The sequence below is a fragment of the Coregonus lavaretus genome (genome assembly GCF_964263955.1).
Source record: "Coregonus lavaretus genome assembly, chromosome: 33".
Lineage (NCBI taxonomy): Eukaryota > Metazoa > Chordata > Actinopteri > Salmoniformes > Salmonidae > Coregonus > Coregonus lavaretus.
Window position 1 is genome coordinate 6194691 of NC_140020.1, and position 22129 is coordinate 6216819.

General features: G+C 45.4%; 1 protein-coding gene across 1 annotated transcript in view; it reads left to right on the forward strand.

The window, feature by feature from the left end:
• LOC311108685 (zinc finger protein 106-like) overlaps positions 1 to 22129 on the forward strand; it is a 36225-nt gene that overhangs the window by 6916 nt on the left and 7180 nt on the right. Inside the window, exons 5-12 of the mRNA XM_084151396.1 lie at positions 4952 to 6442; positions 6748 to 7117; positions 7224 to 7293; positions 13922 to 14076; positions 14291 to 15399; positions 15670 to 15719; positions 15920 to 16062; positions 18778 to 18912. Of these exons, the coding sequence (XP_084007522.1) occupies positions 4952 to 6442; positions 6748 to 7117; positions 7224 to 7293; positions 13922 to 14076; positions 14291 to 15399; positions 15670 to 15719; positions 15920 to 16062; positions 18778 to 18912 (3523 nt within the window). The remainder of the gene's footprint in view (positions 1 to 4951; positions 6443 to 6747; positions 7118 to 7223; positions 7294 to 13921; positions 14077 to 14290; positions 15400 to 15669; positions 15720 to 15919; positions 16063 to 18777; positions 18913 to 22129) is intronic.

Consider the following 22129-nt stretch of genomic DNA (forward strand, 5'->3'; position numbering starts at 1 on the left):
TTGATGCATGCAGTACTGGCTCTCCAGCAGCATGTCTACAGCTGTCTATGTCTGGAGTTGCTAGGCCAACGGGCCTGCCTGCTCTGCTCAGAGAAGAGGGGGGAGGAGCCGATGAAACGCAAAGAAATCAAGATGGCAGTAGCAGCTGTACAAATATCTCATCCCAAGGGCTTTGCCTTCTAAAACACGGCAGAAAGCTAACACTATGATGCCTCATCATCTTATTAATTCCGTAACTTACTTAGATGGCAAGTTAAACTAGGGGTCATGTTAACTAATAATTATGCGTTTTTCGCGCAGGAAAAACATTTCTGCACGGCATCAGACTAATTTTGGGCTTCAGTTGCACTTCTAAACTCGGATAATAATTCACTAATGGGCATTCTATCAGCAGACAGCTCTCTGGCAGATGTGGAGCTACTTTTCTCAGGTACTTTTCTCGGTGTAGCCAGCCTATTTTCCTCCGGTAAAATACAATATTTTAGCATGTATATCTTGATGGGGCATGCCAGCAAAGCCACTACACAACACTAAACAATACATTAATTGCCAAATTCTCACTTGAAACATTGTTTTTGTGTTTAATAGGCTAAATTACACATTCCGTTAACATATGATTCATATCGATTCCAGGCTGTATCACAATCCGGCCGTGATTGGGAGTCCCATAGGGTGGTGCACAATTGGCCCAGCCTTCGTCCAGGTTTGGCTGGGGTAGGCCGTCATTGTAAATAAGAATTTGTTCTTAACTGACTTGCCTAGTTAAACAAAGGTTAAATAAAAAAAATGACTCCAAAGTGATCTGTTCTTATAATTTGTTGCCTATGACATTTCAGATTTACATATGATAATTTCTCTGGAAGTAGTTTGGATGTAGTGAACTACTTTTCCAAAGTAACTTTATTTAAGTAAACTATATTTTTCTTAAGAGTAGCTTTAGTGTAGCTTAACTTCTTCCAGTGTAAAGAAATTGGTAGCTTGGTAAACTTTATTTTCAGAGTAGCTTCCCCAACACTGCAAAAGTGACTGCTGTCCTAGTTATGAAATTATCAACTTTAGCCTGTATTTCAAAAACTTACCATATAGTGTACCGCCACTGTACTCATATCCTTCCATGTTCTTGTCTGTACATAATGCCCTGAATCTATTCTACAACCAAAAATTCAGAAATTTCCATCCCCAACTACAACATTTTCCGTCTAGATAGAACTGCCAAAGGGGGCGGAATTGCAATCTACTGTAGCGATAGCCTGCAGAGCTCTATCATACTATCCAGGTCTGTGCCCAAACAGTTTGAGCTTCTACTTCTAAAAATCCACCTTTCCAGAAATAAGTCTCTCACTGTTGCCGCTTTGCTACAGACTCCCCTCAGCCCCCAGTTGTGCCCTGGACACCATATGTGAATTGCTTGCCCCCCATCTATCCTCAGAGTTCGTACTGCTTGGTGACCTAAACTGGGATATGCTTAACACCCCGGCCGTCCTACAATCTAAACTAGACTCTCACACAAATTATCAAGGAACCTACCAGGTACAACCCTAAATCCGTAAACATGGGCACCCTCATAGATATCACCTGACTAATTTACCCTCAAATACACCTCCGCTGTCTTCAACCAGGATCTCAGCGATCACTGCCTCATTGCCTGCATCCATAATGGGTCCGCGGTCAAACGACCACCCCTCATCACTGTCAAACGCTCCATAAAACACTTCAGCGAGCAGGCCTTTCTAATTGACCTGGCCCGGGTATCCTGGATGGATATTGACCTCATTCCGTCAGTAGAGGATGCCTGGATGTTCTTCAAAAGTGCTTTCCTCTCAATCTTAAATAAGCATGCCCCATTCAAAAAATTCAGAACTAAGAACAGATATAGCCCCTGGTTCTCCTCAGAATTGACTGCCCTTGACCAGCACAAAAACATCCTGTGGCGTACTATATTAGCATCGAACATCCCCCGCGATATGCAACTTTTCAGGGAAGTCAGGAACCAATATACACAATCAGTTAGGAAAGCAAAGGCTAGCTTTTTCAAACAGAAATTTGCATCCTGTAGCACTAGCTCCAAAAAGTTTTGGGACACTGTAAAGTCCATGGAGAATAGGAGCACCTCCTCCCCAGCTACCCACTGCACTGAGGCTAGGAAACACTGGCACCACCGATAAATCTACGATAATCGAGAATTTCAATAAGCATTTTGCTACGGCTGGCCATGCTTTCCACCTGGCTACCCCTACCCCGGCCACCAGCTCTGCACCCTCCGCTGCAACTTCCCCATGCCCCCCCACTTCTCCTTCACCCAAATTCAGATAGCTGATGTCCTGAAAGAGCTGCAAAATCTGGACCTCTACAAATCAGCTGGGCTAGACAATCTGGACCCTTTCTTTCTAAAATTAGCCGCCGAAATTGTCGCAACCCCTATTACTAGCCTGTTCAACCTCTTTCGTATCGTCTGAGATCCCCAGAGATTGGAAAGCTGCCACGGTCATCCCCCTCTTCAAAGGGGGTGACACTCTAGATCCAAACTGTTACAGACCTATATCCATCCTGTCCTGCCTTTCGAAAGTATTTGAAAGCCAAGTTAACAAACAGATCACCGACCATTTCGAATCCCACCGTACCTTCTCCGCTATGCAATCTGGTTTCCGAGCTGGTCATGGGTGCACCTCAGCCACGCTCAAGGTCCTAAACGATATAATAACCGCGATCGATAAAAGACAGTACTGTGCAGCCGTCTTCATTGACCTGGCCAAGGATTTTGACTCTGTCAATGACCGCATTCTTATTGGCAGACTAAATAGCCTTGGTTTCTCAAATGACTGCCTCGCCTGGTTCACCAACTACTTCTCAGATAGAGTTCAATGTGTCAAATCGGAGGGCCTGTTGTCTGGACCTCTGGAAGTCTCTATGGGGGTGCCACAGGGTTCAATTCTCGGGCCGACTCTATTCTCTGTGTATATCAATGATGTCGCTCTTGCTGCTGGTGACTCTCAGATCCACCTCTACGCAGACGACACCATTTTGTATACATCTGGCCCTTCATTGGACACTGTGTTAACAAACCTCCAAACGAGCTTCAATGCCACACAACACTCCTTCCGTGGCCTCCAACTGCTCTTAAACGCTAGTAAAACTAAATGCATGCTCTTCAATTGAACGTTGCTTGCACCCGCCCGCCCGACTAGAATCACTACTCTCGGCGGGTCTGACTTTGAATATGTGGACAACTACAAATACCTAGGTGTCTGGTTAGACCGTAAACTCTCCTTCCAGACTCACATTAAGCATCTCCAATCCAAAGTTAAATCTAGAATCGGCTTCCTATTTCGCAAAGTCTCCTTCACTCATGCTGCTATAAATGCCCTCGTAAAACTGACTATCCTACCGATCCTTTACTTCGGCGATGTCATTTACAAAATAGCTTCCAACACTCTACTCAGCAAATTGGATGTAGTCTATCACAGTGCCATCCGTTTTGTTACCAAAGCCCCATATACTACCCACCATTGTGACCTGTACGCTCTCGTTGGCTGGCCCTCACTACATATTCGTCGCCTAACCCACTGGCTCCAGGTCATCTATAAATCACTTCTAGGTAAATCCCTGCCTTATCTTAGCTCATTGGTCACCATAGCAACACCTACCTGTAGTATGCATTCCAGCAGGTGTATCTCACTGGTCATCCCCAAAGCCAACACCCCCTTTGGCTGCCATTCCTTCCAGTTCTCTGCTGCAAATGACTTGAACGAACTGCAAAAATCTCTGAAACTGGAGACTCTTATCTCCCTCACTAACTTTAAGCATCAGTTGTCAGAGCAGCTTACCGATCACTGCACCTGTACACAGCCCATCTGTAATTAGCCCACCCAACTACCTCATCCCCATATTGTTATTTACATTGTTATTTATTTTGCTCATTTGCACCCCAGTATCTCTATTTGCACATCATCTTCTGCACATCTATCACTCCAGTGTTAATACTAAATTGTAATTATTTTGCACTATGGCCTATTTATTGCCTTACCTCTATAACTTACTACATTTGCACACACTGTATATAGATTTTCTACTGTGTTATTGACTGTACGTTTTGTTTACCCCATATGTAACTCTGTTGTTTTTATCGTACTGCTTTGCTTTATCTTGGCCAGGTCGCAGTTGTAAATGAGAACTTGTTCTCAACTGCCCTACCTGGTTAAATAAAGGTTAAATAAATAAAAATAAATACAGATTGTTTCTAGCAAAACTACCAAAATTATTGTTGATGTTGAACCTGAACAATCAAAATAAAATAAAATGTAAGCGCCCCCGTATGTATGTATGTATGTATGTATGTATGTATGTATGTATGTATACATACGGGGGCATATGTATAGCCAGATGAGTTGTTTCCGGTGGTAGTTTAGGCTACTTTTATTCCAGTAAAACACAATTTTCAACAGTGCATTTGATAAAAAGAACCTACCAAATTAAATTGGTTGTCACTCAGCTAATAAAGCAAAATATTGCGCAAGCCATTTTACAAACATTTGAATGCTGAAGGTGACACGCATGATCAGGAATAGGCCTACCCCTTGTTAGTCAGCGCGCGAAGCTGAGCACAGTTTGACTAGGCTACTGATATTGCCTGGGGTTGATGCAAAATGACTTGTAGATCAATGACTGTCAACACAATTACTTCCGTAGTTCAACACTGAAGGAGAGGACACAGTTGTCACAAAAGAGGAGGTATTTTCAAAGGTAGAAAGAAAGTAATTTGAGCAACCCAAAAATTGTGAACCGGCGATTCGTAATGTTTGAATCGATGTTCTGACCGATGAATAATACATTTGGATCGGTTTCGGTCCCGCGGGCCGACACATTCATATCTTAGACATTTGAAACAGGGACCGATGCGTATCGGTGAATCCTTTAATCCGTCTGTCTTCATTCCATTTATCTTCCAATGTAGGAAGAAGACAAAGAGGAAGAAAAGGAAACAAATTATAAAAATGGAAGCGCAGCAAGACCCTGAAAAGCAGAAAGCTCCCAAGCGGAAATTTCCCAAGCAGCCAAAGAAACAATCACTGAAATGGATACCGCAAGTGGCAAAACTAAAAGCAGCTAAATCTAAAACAGCAAAACAACAGGCCATAGAGAAGAAACCCCAGCAGAAGACATTATCACAGCCACCCAGTGGTAAGATGGTACAAAACAAGGAGAATAGGCTTGCCGGGAAACTCAAGGGGTCCCCCAGTCAGCCAGCCACACCGCAGGGGCAGAGTGTAGCTCAGCCTCCCTGGCCAGAGTTTAGGGGACCCCCAGGTGGAACGTGGCACCCCTATAGTGAACACACCCAGTCCACATGGCCCCAGACCCATCAAGTTAGCAGTGATGACAATCCTCCAATATCTGACACTGGTGACAGAGGAAGGGGCTTCAAAGCTAGCAGGCCCAGTACATTTCATAAGAGCTTTAGGGGAGCTGGAGTAAATCCTGTGACTCCACCACCAGGCCAGCTGAGATGGCCTAAAACCAGCCAGTTTGGTTACGAGTTCTATGGGCAGGCACCCAGTGGGCCCACCCCCAGAAAGACCCAGGATATGGACTTCACTAGTGATCACCTACCTCCAAAAGGAGCGATCATCTTCAGCCAAGTGGAGGGACTTCCTGGTAGTACCCCTGCCCCCGTCTCTACCTCCAGCTCAGGTCCCTCTGGTCAGGGTGACAGCGACACTGGCCGGATACGGAGCGTGGACGTCACTGTGATGCTGCGTCAGGTCCGGAGAGCCCTGGGAGTGAGGGAGCCCCCAAGAGCCTCTTCCGTCACCCCGACTCTCACCACGACTCGGGGCCATCGCAAGGGGGCAGAGGTCGATGAGGGCCAAACCAAAAGGACACAGAGGACCAAGCGCGGAGAGGCGGCCACACCTCCACGTTCCGCAGTCAGCCAGTTCACCAGCCTCCCCTCCACCACCTCCTCCCTGCAGTCCCCACAGGTTAGTACTACCAGATCTGTGGCTTCAAGTGAAACGTGGCCTCTCCCTGGCAACCGAGCTCAACGAAGATCAACCCGACACCCCAAGGTAGAGGAAAACAGTAACTCACAGCCGACGAATAAAGGTGAGGGATTGGCTTCCGACACATACGGTCCGGTTTGCAGCCAAACGGATCCCCAGGAAGGGTCAACTGTGCCCCGACTGAGCACCCTGGCACTACCCGCCTCTCTGAAGAGGGACTTGACCCGACACATCAGCAAACCCGGCGCCCATGAGCCTAACCTGAACGCCGCTCGCCGGATACGGAAGGGCGAGGGGGAGAAGGAGACGGGGACCGGGGCGGGGCTCAAACCCACGCTGCAGAAGCTGCTCAGCTCAGCGGGGTCACAGAGGAAGGTCAACTGGAGGGAGATGTACCAGGAGGCCAACCGGAAGAAGCAGGACAAAGTCAAAGGCATGCCCAGGTGAGGGAGGGCAGCACTTAGGACTGGTTTCCTAAACCCAGGTTAAGCCTTGTCCTGGAGTAAAACACACTTTCAATGGATATTCTTCATTGAGAATGGTTGGTTTTTAGTCCATGACCAGGAAACATGTCCAGATTAGCAATTTGATTATTCTGGACCATTATGTGTGGGTTTTTTTTTACGATGCAGTTTAAGACTAAGATAAGATCAAAATGTCTCTTTTTGACTGTTGCTCTGGAAGCATGCATCTGTTTTTCCCACTACGATATTCTCTCTAATTGGAAGGTAATGGTTTCATGTTGCAGGTTTGGCATTGAACTGGTGAATCCCCCCTCCGACCCAGAGGGCCTGGCCCTGGACGAAGACGAGGACCTCCCCCTAACAGAGGGCTTCCAATGGGAGTCTGCTTTCCCCGATGGAGCGCCGCCCCCTGCAGCCCTATCCACTCCCTCTCTCCCGCAGGCAACGCCTGCCAGTGATGTCATCAGAGAGCAACCACCAGAGGCTCGGATGCTGGGCTCGGAGCAGCCTAGCACTGCACTGTGGGATAGCAGGTCATCCCAAGCCCCTCGGTCTTTATGTGTGAAGACTGAACCAGAGCAGTACAGGGAGGCAGGAGTGGACAATGAACAGAGCGAGTTGAACACAAAGAGGAAAAAGAAGAAGCGGAAAGCGGTAAGGGGAGGAGTTATTAGACAATCAGGCTTCTTTCAAGTCTATTGATATTAACAAATGTGCTGGCTAGTGTTCACCCTTCTCTTTTGCTCTGTCTTTGTCTTAGTATAGTGACTTGGTAGACGCCTCTAGTGTGGATCAGAGTGGGAAAAAGCAAAAGGTTAAGTCAAACAGCGGTAAGTTGTTTCTTAAGAAATATTTAGTGATACCCTCCTTCTTCCTGAAATATGCCCATATTGTTACTTCTCTGTTTGTGTCTACGTTATAATCGGTTCTACCCCAGCTACCATAAAGAATGAGCCCGGTATTGTTACTGGAACTATTGTAAACAGCATGGGTAGTAATTGCATAGCTTTAGATTCTGTCCCTGTAACCCCACCGAACGTAATAATTTTTGGTCATACATTTTGACAACCACACGGAGGCCAAATACCCCTGTGCGTTACCTCCAACTCCGGAGGTGCTTGCTGCTCACTAGTCAGTGAATAAAATGTCTGCACAGCCGCACTTAGCCAGGAATGAGCCGGCGTAGAGGGCTCAGGCACCAACGTACAGTCTCTCACCCAATAGCCAAATGCGCCGCATTGGTGACGAGGTTCGGTGGCTTTTCACTGCCGAATGTATTTGTTGTCAGATTTACCTCTCGGCTTGGTTTTGTTTTTGTTACTCTTGAGTCCATTACCGGTGCCTGGGATATGGGTAGCCGCGACTACACGCACTGCAAAGTGAGCGGAATTAGATTCCACTCTCAGTGTGGCTTGAACTATCTCTGCCCATGTGGAGTGTTGGTCCACCACCCCTGCAATAGCAGTCAAAGCAGAGGTAGAAATTACTGCACCTTCATTACCATTATCTGCTAGTGCCAGATGGGTGTGCAACGCGTCTTCCATCCTATCAACGTACTCACTTACCCAGTCCATTTGATGCTGAGTACATCTACTAATTGTGGTTCTATCATTTTTGTTTTTATGTTGATAGAACGCTAACATCAAAACGCTGGTGTATTGAGCTTTTTAGATTTTTGTTTTATGGCCAACTCAAAATAGCATCTCTGAATTCCTTATTAGATGGTCAGCAGTTAATCTGATCCAGTGTGCTACATTTTTCCCATATTCGAGCAGAATTGGTAGATTGCTCGTGTGCCTCTTTCAGCGCCTCTATGGCTTTGTTAAACTTTTGTACCTCTAGCCCCCCTTTAAAGGGAGGATCGGGGCCGCCGGTCACCATTTCAATAATTATTATTCCGACACCTCTCCCGACGGTGGCTAGGGTGTTTAGATTTCCTCACCTACGGCTCTAATACACGCAATTGTAACTATTTTTCTAGGTAGTCCACTTCCTGGAGAGTAGTTATGGTATAGGTGCCTAATAATTTGGTCACGGGACCTGATACCTTGTATTAAAAACGCGTCTGACAATTTACTACTAGAGAATATGGGAGACCTAATGTCTCATACCAGTGTCACGCCTCAAATATCACTGTTGTTGACAACACACATTACCAAAATTACTCAGTTGTCTTCCTATTTCCACATAATCTGTCACGGTTCCCCGCTCCAATCGGGCATATACCAACCTCTCTCATTATTACTACTGCTAATACACACATCACTTTCAAACAACTTTCTAATATCGTTTCGTTTTTCCAACCATGGAGGGTGCCCTCCTCCAGAACTTACAGGCAACCTTCTATCGCCATCCACATTCCCACTCACTGATCATGTTTCATCTTTAAGCACAGATATTCTCAGATATCTCCTGTTCTCCACCGTATGCACATCCTGCCTTTGTCCTTCTACATGGACTACTTCTCCACAACCTATCGTACTAGTACACAAGCATCACAATTTACCCATACATACACTTTATGGCCTCACGGCCATCGCGGCTGGGGCTTTCACCCCACTTACGGGTCTGGCAGGGAACCAACCCACTGGGACTTATCCTAGCCTGGAATTTACCTTACACCATAGGTTCACCCACAGCTGACCACCTATGGCCCTGGGACTTATCCTCCCTAAGAACTACCCTACCCCGTAAGCTCAATCTATGGTGCACACAGGAACCATCCCACTCGGGACTTACCCCCTAGGGACTTACCCTCCGCAGGGACCACCCTGTTCGGGATTTACCCTTCCGGTACTTACCCTATACCATAAATCTACATCCGGTCATAATACAATGGGACTACTGAATAAGATCAGGCTTTCTAGGTCAGTATCCTATAATTTGTATTCAGCCTACGACTATCATCTCCCCAAGATGTCAGAATGAATGGTAAAAGGTGTAGGAAAGGGACTGTGCCTACCTTGTTTTGGTGCCGGCTCCTTTTCCACTGATTCGGACTCTCCAATTCGACTGTAAATTGTGGTGAATCCATCCAAGAATCTGATTTTCTGCCGGAATCACTGGACCCTAGCGCCGGATCGCAACCAGCTTGCTGCAACCAAATGGCTGTTGTCGTTGGCTAATTACCATTGCCCCTTAGCAAGCACCAGTTAGCCTTGAGCTAGCCTCGAGCCAGGCCCATCTCCCGGCTATCTACCTCTGTCAACCGGACGGGACCTCCTAGTGTTGACACGGAGCCCCGCCGATCCAACACGACTGGTTTGCCGACGAAATCGTCTGATGTGGTTTCAACAGGCTTCCCGTTACGACAGATCCATCTGCTAGCCCCGGCCCGCTAGCACATTCAAGCCGGGCCTCTTGCTCGCCAGTGCTGTAGCAGCCCCCGAACTCTCCTATTGCTGTTCACCGGACCTTATGATAACTCAGCTATACAGCTGATGTCTGCTGGACTGTTCCTTTATACAGTACCGCATCCTGTTTATGTTTAGCCTCAGCCCAAACTTTGTCGCCATTACCAGCTGTTGTCTTAGCTCTCTCGAATAACACCTGTGATTGCTTTATGCCTCTCTCCCATGTCAATATGCCTTGCTTATTGCTGTTTCGGTTATTTTTTATTGTACTATTTCACTGTAGAGCCCCCAGCCCAGCTCAATCTGCCTTAGACAGCTCCTTTGTCCCACCCCCCATACACGCGGAGACCGACTCAATCGGTGCCTCCAGTGATGCTATCTCTTTCATCGTTACCCAACGCTTAGGTTTACCTCCACTGTACTCATATCCTTCCATATCCTTGTCTGTACATAATGCCCTGAATCTATTCTACAACGCCCGGAAATCTGCCCCTTTTTTTCTCTGTACCCAACGCACTAGAAGACCAGTTCTTAAAGCCTTTAGCCGTATCCTTATTCTACTCCTCCTCTGTTCCTCTGGTGATGTAGAGGTAAAAAAAATCCACCTTTCCAGAAATAAGTCTCTCACTGTTGCCGCTTTGCTACAGACTCCCCTCAGCCCCCAGTTGTGCCCTGGACACCATATGTGAATTGCTTGCCCCCCCATCTATCCTCAGAGTTCGTACTGCTTGGTGACCTAAACTGGGATATGCTTAACACCCCGGCCAACCTACAGTCTAAACTAGATGCCCTCAATCTCACACAAATGATCAACGAACCTACCAGGTACAACCCAAAATCTGTAAACATGGGCACCCTCATAGATATCATCCTGACAAATTTACCCTCTAAATACACCTCTGCTGTCTTCAACCAGGATCTCAGCGATCACTGCCTTATTGCCTGCGTCCGTAATGGGTCCGCAGTCAAACGACCACCCCTCGTCACTGTCAAACGCTCCCTAAAACACTTTAGCAAGCAGGCCTTTCTAATTGACCTGGCCCGGGTATCCTGGATGGATATTGACCTCATTCCGTCAGTAGAGGATGCCTGGTTGTTCTTTAAAAGTGCTTTCCTCTCCATCTTAAATAAGCATGCCCCATTCAAAAAATTCAGAACTAAGAACAGATATAGCCCCTGGTTCTCCTCAGACTTGACTGCCCTTGACCAGCACAAAAACATCCTGTGGCTTACTGCATTAGCATCGAACAGCCCCCGCGATATGCAACTTTTCAGGGAAGTCAGGAACCAATATACACAATCAGTTAGGAAAGCAAAGGCTAGATTTTTCAAACAGAAATTTGCATCCTGTAGCATTAGCTCCAAAAAGTTTTGGGACACTGTAAAGTCCATGGAGAATAAGAGCACCTCCTCCCAACTGCCCACTGCACTGAGGCTAGGAAACACTGTCACCACCGATAAATCTACAATAATCGAGAATGTCAACAAGCATTTTGCTACGGCTGGCCATGCTTTCCACCTGGCTACCACTACCCCGGCCACCAGCTCTGCACCCTCCGCTGCAATTTGTGGTCCTCTGTAGCTCAGCTGGTAGAGCACAGCGCTTGTAACGCCAAGGTAGTGGATTCGATCCCCGGGACCAACCATACACAAAAAAATAATGTATGCACGCATGACTGTATGTCGCTTTGGATAAAAGCGTCTGCTAAATGGCTTATTATTATTATTATTATTATTAATTAATTTGCCCATGCCTCCTTCACTCATGCTGCCAAACATGCCCTCGTAAAACTGACTATCCTACCGATCCTTTACTTCGGCGATGTCATTTACAAAATAGCCTCCAACACTCTACTCAGCAAATTGGATGTAGTCTATCACAGTGCCATCCATTTTGTCACCCAAAGCCCCATATACTACCCACCTTTGTGACCTGTACGCTCTTGTTGGCTGGCCCTCACTACATATTTGTCGCCAAACCCACTGGTCTCCAGGTCATCTATAAATCACTGCTAGGCAAATCCCCGTCTTATCTTAGCTCACTGGTCACCATAGCAACACCCCACCCGTAGTCTGCGCTCCAGCAGGTATATCTCACTGGTCATCCCCAAAGCCAACATCTCCTTTGGCCGCCATTCCTTCCAGTTCTCTGCTGCCAATGACTGGAACGAACTGCAAAAATCTCTGAAGCTGGAGACTCTTATCTCCCTCACTAACTTTAGGCGTCAGTTGTCAGCGCAGCTTACCGATCACTGCACCTGTACACAGCCCATCTGTAATTAGCCCATCCAACTACCTCATCCCCATATTGTTATTTATTTTGCTAATTTGCACCCCAGTATTTCTATTTGCACATCATCTTCTGCACATCTATCATTCCAGTGTTAATACGAAATTGTAACTATTTTGCACTATGGCCTATTTATTGCATTACCTCCATAATTTACTACATTCGCACACACTGTATATATATTTTCTGTTGTATTTTTGACTTTGTTTTATTTACCCCATATGTAACTCTGTGTTGTTGTTTTTATCGCACTGCTTTGCTTTATCTTGGCCAGGTCGCAGTTGTAAATGAGAACTTGTTCTCAACTGGCTTACCTGGTTAAATAAAGGTGAAATAAAAAATTAAAATCCAGCCGACAACGCCAACTGTTAGGTTCTGAACAAACAGAATAAAAACTCAAACGGATGACTAGAAAAAGCTCAAACCAAGGTTATTCAACCCACTGGGTGCTTCAGCTGCAAACACAACATACAAGTCACACATATGCACATATTTACACCTTCCGACTAGGCGGAGTCATCTCCTTGCATGTCTAAGATGGACACTCCTTCTCTGTTGTTAGTCAGAAATACAGTAGGTTCCTCTCACTGGTATTGTCATGGCCTAAGTTTAGGACCCTCATGGGCGTGGAAGTGTGTGTGTGTGTGTGAGATGGTCTTCGGGTGGGCCCCTGTGGCCCCCCCAAGCAGTGTCTTCTCTCATCAACTGTTGACCTTGTCTCGAGTTGAGTTCCACATCCCTCATGGTCCAGGTTCCGCAGCAACTGGACTGCCTTATCAAGAACTGAAACTAGACTGTTGCCCTTTGCCTCCCTCCTTAGGAACATTAATATTAAACAATAACATATTTGAACAGAATATTACCTTTCTGCACTTCCCCTTTTCTCACCCAGTAACTTTCCATATCACTCAGTAACTTTCCATACACAAAGTTCCTCTTTACCCTTCCTTGACCCCCAACATATACATTTCTTATACATGTAAAGTAATCACTAAGTTCTGGTATTTTAACATGAATAAGTATATTTCAAGCTAGAATCCAACAATTATAACTTTGCGCAATAGAGCTAAATGTCAACATGGGCAAATGTTTCTTTGCTCCACATGTTCCATATCACTGTTGTAACTCATTTGCACTTCCATAGTCAGTCGGTGTGATCACAGTTCTGTGAGTGCATCTCAATAGTCCAACGTGGCTTTTTTTCCTTGTCTCCCCTCCTTTACCTGCACTGTGAAAGAACTGGGCAGAACCGGGCAGGGGAAAGACACTCCCCAGTAGGACCGGGAAGTGGTAAGCCACTCTCCAGTAGGGTTGAACCGGGCAGGGGAAAGACACTCCCCAGTAGGACCGGGAAGTGGTAAGCCACTCTCCAGTAGGGTTGAACCGGGAAGGGGGAAGACACTCCACAGTAGGATTGAACTGGGAAGTGGGAAGTCACTCCACAGTAGGATTGAACTGGGAAGTGGGAAGTCACTCCACAGTAGGATTGAACCGGGTAAGGGGAAGACACTCCCCAGCAGGAATGAACTGGGAAGTGGGAAGTCACTCCACAGTAGGATTGAACTGGGAAGTGGGAAGTCACTCCACAGTAGGATTGAACTGGGAAGTGGGAAGTCACTCCACAGTAGGATTGAACCGGGTAGGGGGAAGACACTCCCCAGTAGAAATCTACCATATTGCTTTGACATGTCCTGTGTTCTCCAATTATTGCTGATGAAGGAGATGGGACTGGTAAAGACCCCCACATTAGACTATTGAGATTCACCCTGTGTCTGTTCGGTCGTTGCGTCCTGATTTACATCCCTTGTTCTATAGAAAATGTCCAGGTGGACCAGCTGCTAGCCGTGTCTCTGATGGAGGAGGAGCTGAGCGGCTCCCTACAGACCCTGGACACCTCCCTAATCCAGGCCCGCAACACCCTGCAGGTTGCCTACACAGAGGTGCAGCGCCTCCTACTGGTCAAACAGCAGGTACTACGCCCGGGACGCTCACTAGATCTACCTGGGTTGTGTTCAGTAGGGACGAAAAGGAAGGAAACCGAGTGAAACGGGGAGGTTCTACCTGGATTATTCTATTAAGATGCACATAGGAACGACCCTGATCACGACCCTGAAAACAAACCTGGCATAGAGGATGAATAGATGAAGTGTGGCATCGGTTTCACTTTTGTTGTCTATGTTTCAGGTTACCACGGAGATTAACGGTCTCCGAGCCAAGCGTATTGAGATCCTGCAGGGGATGCAAGGGGCGGTGGCAGCCGCTACGGTGCCTATGGTGTCCACCCAGCACCCCTCAAACCTTCCCCTGCCCAACCTCTGTATCCCCTCCCCCACCGGAGACACCGCTGCGGCACCCTTGTCTTCCTTTCCCAATCTGACCCCAGCTTACCCCTCCACCTCCTCTGCCATGCCCATCCTAAACCCCACCCCCTCCACCTCAGTGAGCCTGCCGGTCAAAAAAGAGCCTGTCTCTCTCAACAGCCAGTCTCGCGCCACCCCCTCCCACAGTCCTGTCATTTCCAACACACTCGTGAACCCTCCCTCCACCACCCCTGTCCACCTTCCCACACCTCTACCCATACCCATCCCCGTCAACCCCCCTTCCACCACAGTGACCTTACCTGCAACTACACCACCTGCTTTTGCACCACTCAGCCAGCAAAGGGTGGTGGGTAGCTCCACCTCAGTGTCCACCAGCACCAAGCAGCAGGAGAAGCAGCTGAGGGGGAGGCTGACAGAGCGGCAGAAGAAGCAGAGGGTGGTGGGTAGCTCCACCTCAGTGTCCACCAGCACTAAGCAGCAGGAGAAGCAGCTGAGTGGGAGGCAGAAGAAGCGGAGCGAGGAGGAGGCCGCCAGGAGGACCATGTCAACGCGGGAAGACGTTCAAGACCAGAGTTCAACCGCCAGTTCCACCACCAGCGACTCTGAGGACTGGGAGGACCAAGAGGGGCTCACCCTCACCTCAGTCGACCTCACACGGGGACGAAAAGACCCCGTATCGGGGCAGGAGAAGGACGGGGGGAAAGGGGGCGACGAGGGAGACAGCGACTGCTACGTCGAGGCGGTCACTGAAGAGCGCCAGCTGAGATCCAACATGGACGTCGTCGCCATCGATGACTCGGATGTCGAGGAGGAGCCGGAGGCTATTGTTCCCGTCGTCCACACCCCTACTCCCGCACAGCTCCCCTCCACCCCTTCTACCCCACCTAGGTCTGTGTGTTTGGAGGTGAACTCTAGCAGTACCCAGACAGTCAAGGTAAAAGAGGACGTCAAACTAAAGGACACCAGCTACGGGTTAGTCTCTTTACTGGACATTTGCCATATGGTGTGTACAGGAATAAACAATAATATAATCTCAAGGACCTAGGTATCCATAACAGTAATGGAAGCAAACTAGTTTGGTAATTGCAAGATCAGTGTATCCAGGCATTATAGTGTATCCAGGTATTATATTTTAGCCCTTATCAGCGTATCAACCCACATCGTTGCATTAGAATCCTGCTCTTTTGAATGCAATGTCCCCCCCCCCCTAATGTGAAATACCTGTGGCTTCTGTTTCCCCAGCAAAAGCAAGTTACCCCCTGTAACTGTGAAAGAGCAAAATAGTTCCCCAAGTGAGTTACCTGCTTCATTTGTCCACTTCCACCACTTTTTGGCTGAAATGAAAGATAGGCAATTATGCATAAACTTTGAATGTTTTGTATGTCTGTTTGTTTGTAAGTCAGTCTACACGGTGTACGAGTTTATGTCAGATAACCAGTATTTGTGATATGGCTCTGTTTCCTGGTTTGACCCTCTATCTCTCCCCCCTCAGAGTCTGCCGACGTGGCTGAGGAGCAGGAGCTGTCTCTGGGGAGCTTCGAGGGCCACACTGGTGCCGTCCATGACCTCCAGATCCACGGGGGCCTCCTGTATACGTGTTCAGGAGATAACACAGCACGAGCATATTGCCTAGTGGTGCGTATATACCAGGTGTATAGGACAGGGGTCTTCAACCTCTTCTTGCCCAGTGACCCCATTCCAGGCAACCGGCAACCCAGGGATCCCCATTATAAGTTAGCAAAAATTCACATCTTGTCTTATCATCATGTGATTGATCATGGCAAGGAGAAGTAATCAACATTTTAAAATGAATGGATTTGGTAGATCGTTTTTCAATATTTTGACCTACCCACATTATAATTGGAGGAAGTCTAAACTCTAACATAGCTTATTAGCTAGAAAGGTAACTCGAAACACATTTTCACTAAGAGCAGCTGTTTAGCTGGTTAAACAATGGTTTGCCATGTGTTGGTAAAAATTGATGTTCAAGTCAAGAAAGCTTGCCGCACTGGTAGCCTATTCGCCAGTGCTTTTTCAAAGTCTGTCAGGTACTCCAGTGAGTGTAATTGGCTCAAATAAGTGTAATTTGCTCAATATTAGGAGTTGAGAAATAAAGTTGCCTCGTCCCGCTGCGTCGTCCATTATTTCCAAGGTAATGTACAGAGCGTCAGCATGTAACCCGCTTATACCACAGTTGCCAATTAAAACAATATGAAAGCACACATTTACTTGTAGAAATACTTTTGTTGTTGATATTTTCATTTTTATAAGCAAATTCATACTTTTTCGTCTTTTGGTTGCCAGTCGTTGGTTCGATTAGTTCGATATTTAGGGACGTGACCCAGTCGTTCGTTCTTTATAACGTTCTTATCCCTTGCTTGTTGCTAGCTAGCCAACTAGCTACGGCCACACAGTCACTACCTCTGCAGCCAGAATAACAGCAAAGTTTATTCCATTGCGTTTGTTTAAGCGATTTATCCTGCTAATACCACAGTAGCCAAAGAAAACAATACTAAGCACACATTTACTTTGAAGAATCTCAAATATGAAATATTTTGATTTGTTTAACACTTTTCTGGTTACTAAATGATTCCATATGTGTTATTTCATAGTTTTGATGTCTTCACTGTTATTCTACAATGTAGAAAATAGTAAAAAATAAAGAAAAACCATTGAATGAGTAGGTGTGTCCAAACTTTTGACTGGTACTGTGTATATATATATATTTGTTACTGCTCGACTAAAAAAATCTCGGTCGACCAACAGCCTAACGACCAAACAATCGACCAGTCGACTAATTGGGGTCAGCCCTAAAGCTAATTCATACTTTTTCATATTTTTTGTTGCTAGAGATGCGACCCAGTCGTTCTTTCTTTATGTTCCGTTGCCATTCTCGCTGGCAATGTTCCTATCCCTGGCTTGCTGGTAGCCAGCTAGCTATGGCTGACACAGTCACGACATCGGCAGCCAGAATAACAGAAAAGTAGCTGTTTTCTATTGACATTCATTTGGATATATTCATAACATTGAGCTGATAATGCCCAATTTTCCCTGGCATAGCTAGAAAAGTTTGCCTTCTCGTCAGGGTACTCGTCAACACTGACTGTTAATTACGAGGAGATCATATTGCATATCAAACACTAGGCTAGAAGCTTGCTAAATAGTTTGTTGCTAGCAAACCTGCCAATATGACAACGGAATTCAGAAGTATCAGTTGCTGAAAAATTCATGTTCATCACTCACCACGTTAGGTCATCAGATGCTCCAAAAAAAATTCTCTGCAAAAACAAATAAATGCTAGCTAGCCACGTTTTTTTCCTCGTTGGACCTGCGTTTACAATGTATCCAATTTCAGTTTGTGTGGTTGTTGGTTTAGCTTTCTGTAACTTTGTAGCAGGCACGGTCTGCATGTGTAGGCGTATATTGCGTCATGATTGCAAGGTGTCCCGATATCTTTTCCAACTGTCCCGATATCTAGTTTTAATGTTCATTCTAGAATGCCCTTCTAGCCAATCAGAAACGAGTATTCAACAATGCCGTGGTATAATAAGGCACAAGGGGGTGTGGTATATGGCCAATATACCATTGCTAAGGGCTGTTCTTATGCACAACGCAACGCCTTATTGCTATTATAAACTGGTTACAAACATAATTAGAACAGTAAAAATAAAAAATGTATAATACCCGTGATATGCAGTCTCATATACCACTGCTTTCAGACAATCAGCATTCAGGGCTCGAACCACCCAGTTTATAATAAAATATATATATTCTTTGTTGTTGCTGACCACCTTCAGTACCTCCGTGGACCCTGGTTGAATACCGCTGGTATAGGACAAAGACTGAAGTGGAATATACTGTGTAAGGTACACAGTTGGACGAGGGATGGGTTGGTGCAGTAATGTGTGGCGACGTTTTGCCTTAATGCTGGGTCTCTAAGATGTTGGGATGTATGTGCAGCATACAGACGTATCCCTTTTACACCGATAACAATGTTGACTACAGATGTGTTTCACCCCAAAACATCTTACCAGGACACTATCCCAGAAAAAGAAAGAGGAGGACTCGGATGTCTGCAATGATCTTTGAAGTTTATTAGGGACATTGACTCCGGTACCCCCTGTATATAGCCTTGTTATTGTTATTTTGTTACTTTTTTTTACTTTAGTTTATTTAGTAAATATTTTCTTAACTCTTATTTTTCTTAACTGCATTGTTGGTTAAGGGCTTGTAAGTAAGCATTTCACCTGTTGTATTTGGCGCATGTGACAAATAACATTTGATTTGATTTGACAAACAGACAGGCTTACGATGCTGAGATACTGTATATTTGTCCCTGTGTGTGTTCAGAGCAAAGCGTGCCAAGCGGTGTTTGAGGGCCACACCAACAAGATCAACTGCCTGCTGGTGTCATCTCTGCCCGGCCTGCCAGCACGTCTCTACACCGGCTCCAGTGACCTCACCATCCGCTGCTACAGCATCAAGGTACCACACCCCTTTCATCACATAGTGCCTTCAGAAATTATTCACACCCCTTGACATTTTCCACATTTTTGTTGTGTTACAGCCTGAATTTAAAATGGATTAAATTGAGATTTTTTTTTGTCACTGGCCTACACACAATACCCCATAATGTCAAAGTGGAATAATGTTTTTAGAATTTTTTTACCAATTAATTAAAAAATGAAAAGCTGAAATGTCTTGAGTCAATAAGTATTCAACCCCCATAAGTTGCATGGACTCGCACTGTGTGCAATGATAGTGTTTAACATTATTTTTTTATGACTACCTCATCTCTGTACCCACACTCATAATATAATCTGTAAGGTCCCTCAGTCGAGCAGTGAACTTCAAACACAGATTCAACCACAAAGACCAGGGAGGTTTTCCAATGCCTCGCAAAGAAGGGCACCTATTGGTATATGGGTAAAATATTTAAAAACAGACATTGAATATCCCTTTGAGCATGGTGAAGTTATTAATTACACTTTGGATGGTGTATCAATACACCGATACAGTCGTCCTTCCTGACCGGAGAGGAAGGAAACCGCTCAGGGATTTCACCATGAGGCCAATGGTGACTTTAAAACAGTTACAGAGTTTAACGGCTGTGATAGGTAGGGCTCACCCCATTTAGTCGACTGGTTGATTGTTTGGTCGATAGGCTGTTGGTCGACCGAGATTTCTTTAGTCCAGCATTCACAATTTTTTATGGTGCACAAGACACCTGTCTGATTCGTGTCTGTCTCGGTGGACTAATCCATTGCGGAGGCCACGGGGATGGCATCATCACTAAGACGTCACTATAATATGTAAAAAAAATAATGGTGCAACACAAATAAATCTAATATTATTTTATAACAAATGCGCTTTCTCTCATACGGTCGCTGCCCGCGGTTCTGAAACATAATCTTCAGTGCGCCATAGAATTGGCGCCTTTCCATATGTTGCTATGTGCATAATAGCAAAGTTAACCAGCGTATTGGGATTGAGAACAATGCGGCGGAGGCAGCAGCAGCAGAAACGAGGGAACAGCCCATGCCTTAGCCTAATTGTCCAAGAAAATTGAGGAGAGAGGAAACCCCAACTTAATTCGGTCTTTAATCAATAGCCTAACTGTTAAATGTGCCTGGCTTTATAAATCATCAATATATCTACAGAAATAAGACAGATCCTGCTTTTGTTGCCTGTTTGAGTGTTTGTTAAATAGTCTACTGATTCCATGAGCACCAAGCCTCATGCAACGGCAAAATGTCGGATAAAGCAATTTCACAGATTCGGCTGTTTTTAATTTACATTTACATTTTAGTCATTTAGCAGACACTCTTATCCAGAGCGACTTACAGTTAGTGAGTGCATACATTTCTTTTTCTTTTTTCATACTGGCCCCCTGTGAGAATCGAACCCACAACCCTGGCGTTGCAAGCGCCATGCTCTACCAACTGAGCTACACGGGGCTCTTTGCTATGCTGTAATAAAGGTTTAAAAAAAAAAATTAAAAAAAAAACTTTAGGAGACTGGTATTAATTATATTTTATTTAGTGTTTACACTGTTCCAAACAGACAGAAAAATAATATTGTAATATAACAGCACCTGTGTCACACATAATATGCACGCAGCTCTCGCTCCTATACCCTTTTCTTGATCTCATTTTTATGGTTATTATTACAATTATTATAATGATCATCATTATAATAATAATTAATGTCGTTATCATTAGTAGACTTTGTATAGGAGCCTTGTATAACCACCATCGAGCTGTAGGCCATACGAGACATTCTTGCATTTTAGTTTTTTAATTAAATAACCAAAGGGAGCTTTGAATATTTAGCCTAAACAAAAAATAAACCGCAAATCACGAATGCATGAAGCTGTTTTTAGTCTGCTGTAATAAAGGCTTTATATATATTTTTTTGTTAGAACAGACTCTCTGGTACACTTATTTAGTGTTTACACTTCCAAACGGTCAGAAAAAATAATAATATTGTAATCTAACAGCAACTGTTTGGCACACATAATAATCACGCAACGCTTGCTCCTATACCCTCCTTTTTCTTGATCTCCAGTAGTTTCCACAAGTAAGTCAAAATGTCTTCCACAGATCTGACTTCCCCTTTCCCTCCTCAGCAACCAGTAAACATTCGCCCATTTCGAGTTTATTTTTCACGTCCTCCGCATCCATTTTGCTGTCACGTGTTACTGTGTTCGGACTTTATCACCAATTTATCGATGTGATTATGATAGGCTATAGGTCAGGCCATATTGGTCACATGCATACGATGCTTACATGTTTCACGTAAAGAGAGCAAGGGTTGAGGGAATAGGAAATGTTTTTCCTAAACAAATTAGGGATTTCAGTAACAACCTTTTCAGTCAGAAACAAGTAAGAAACTAAATGGCTGAAATTATGTTGCAGCGCAATAAACACTTGTGCTGTGGTGCCTTTTTGCTGCAGTAGGGAGGAGAGCGAGACAAGGTGGGCCAGTGACACAGGCACTTGCTGTAAAAATTGTTTTACGCAGTGTGACCATCGGGCTCTTTCTTTTAGTAATTTGTGTGTCTTAATTATTTAATCAAACAGTGTGCTTAAAGCATCATACAAGCTCAGTGCATATGTACTTTATTTTATTCAAACAAACTCAGCAAAAAAAGAAACGTCCTCTCACTGTCAACTGCGTTTATTTGTGTGTAAATATTTGTATGAACATAACAAGATTCAAAAACTGAGAAATAAACTGAACAAGTTCCACAGACATGTGACTAACAGAAATCGAATAATGTGTCCCTGAACAAATGGGGGGGTCAAAATCAAAAGTAACAGTCAGTATCTGGTGTGGCTACCAGCTGCATTAAGTACTGCAGTGCAGCTCCTCCTCATGGACTGCACCAGATTTGCCAGTTCTTGCTGTGAGATGTTACCCCACTCTTCCACCAAGGCACCTGCAAGTTCCCTGACATTTCTGGGGGGAATGGCCCTAGCCCTCACCCTCCGATCCAACAGGTCCCAGACGTGCTCAATGGGATTGAGATCCGGGCTCTTCGCTGGCCATGGCAGAACACTGACATTCCAGTCTTGCAGGAAATCACGCACAGAACGAGCATTATGGCTGGTGGCATTGACATGCTGGAGGGTCATGTCAGGATGAGCCTGCAGGAAGGGTACCACATGAGGGAGGAGGATGTCTTCCCTGTAACGCACAG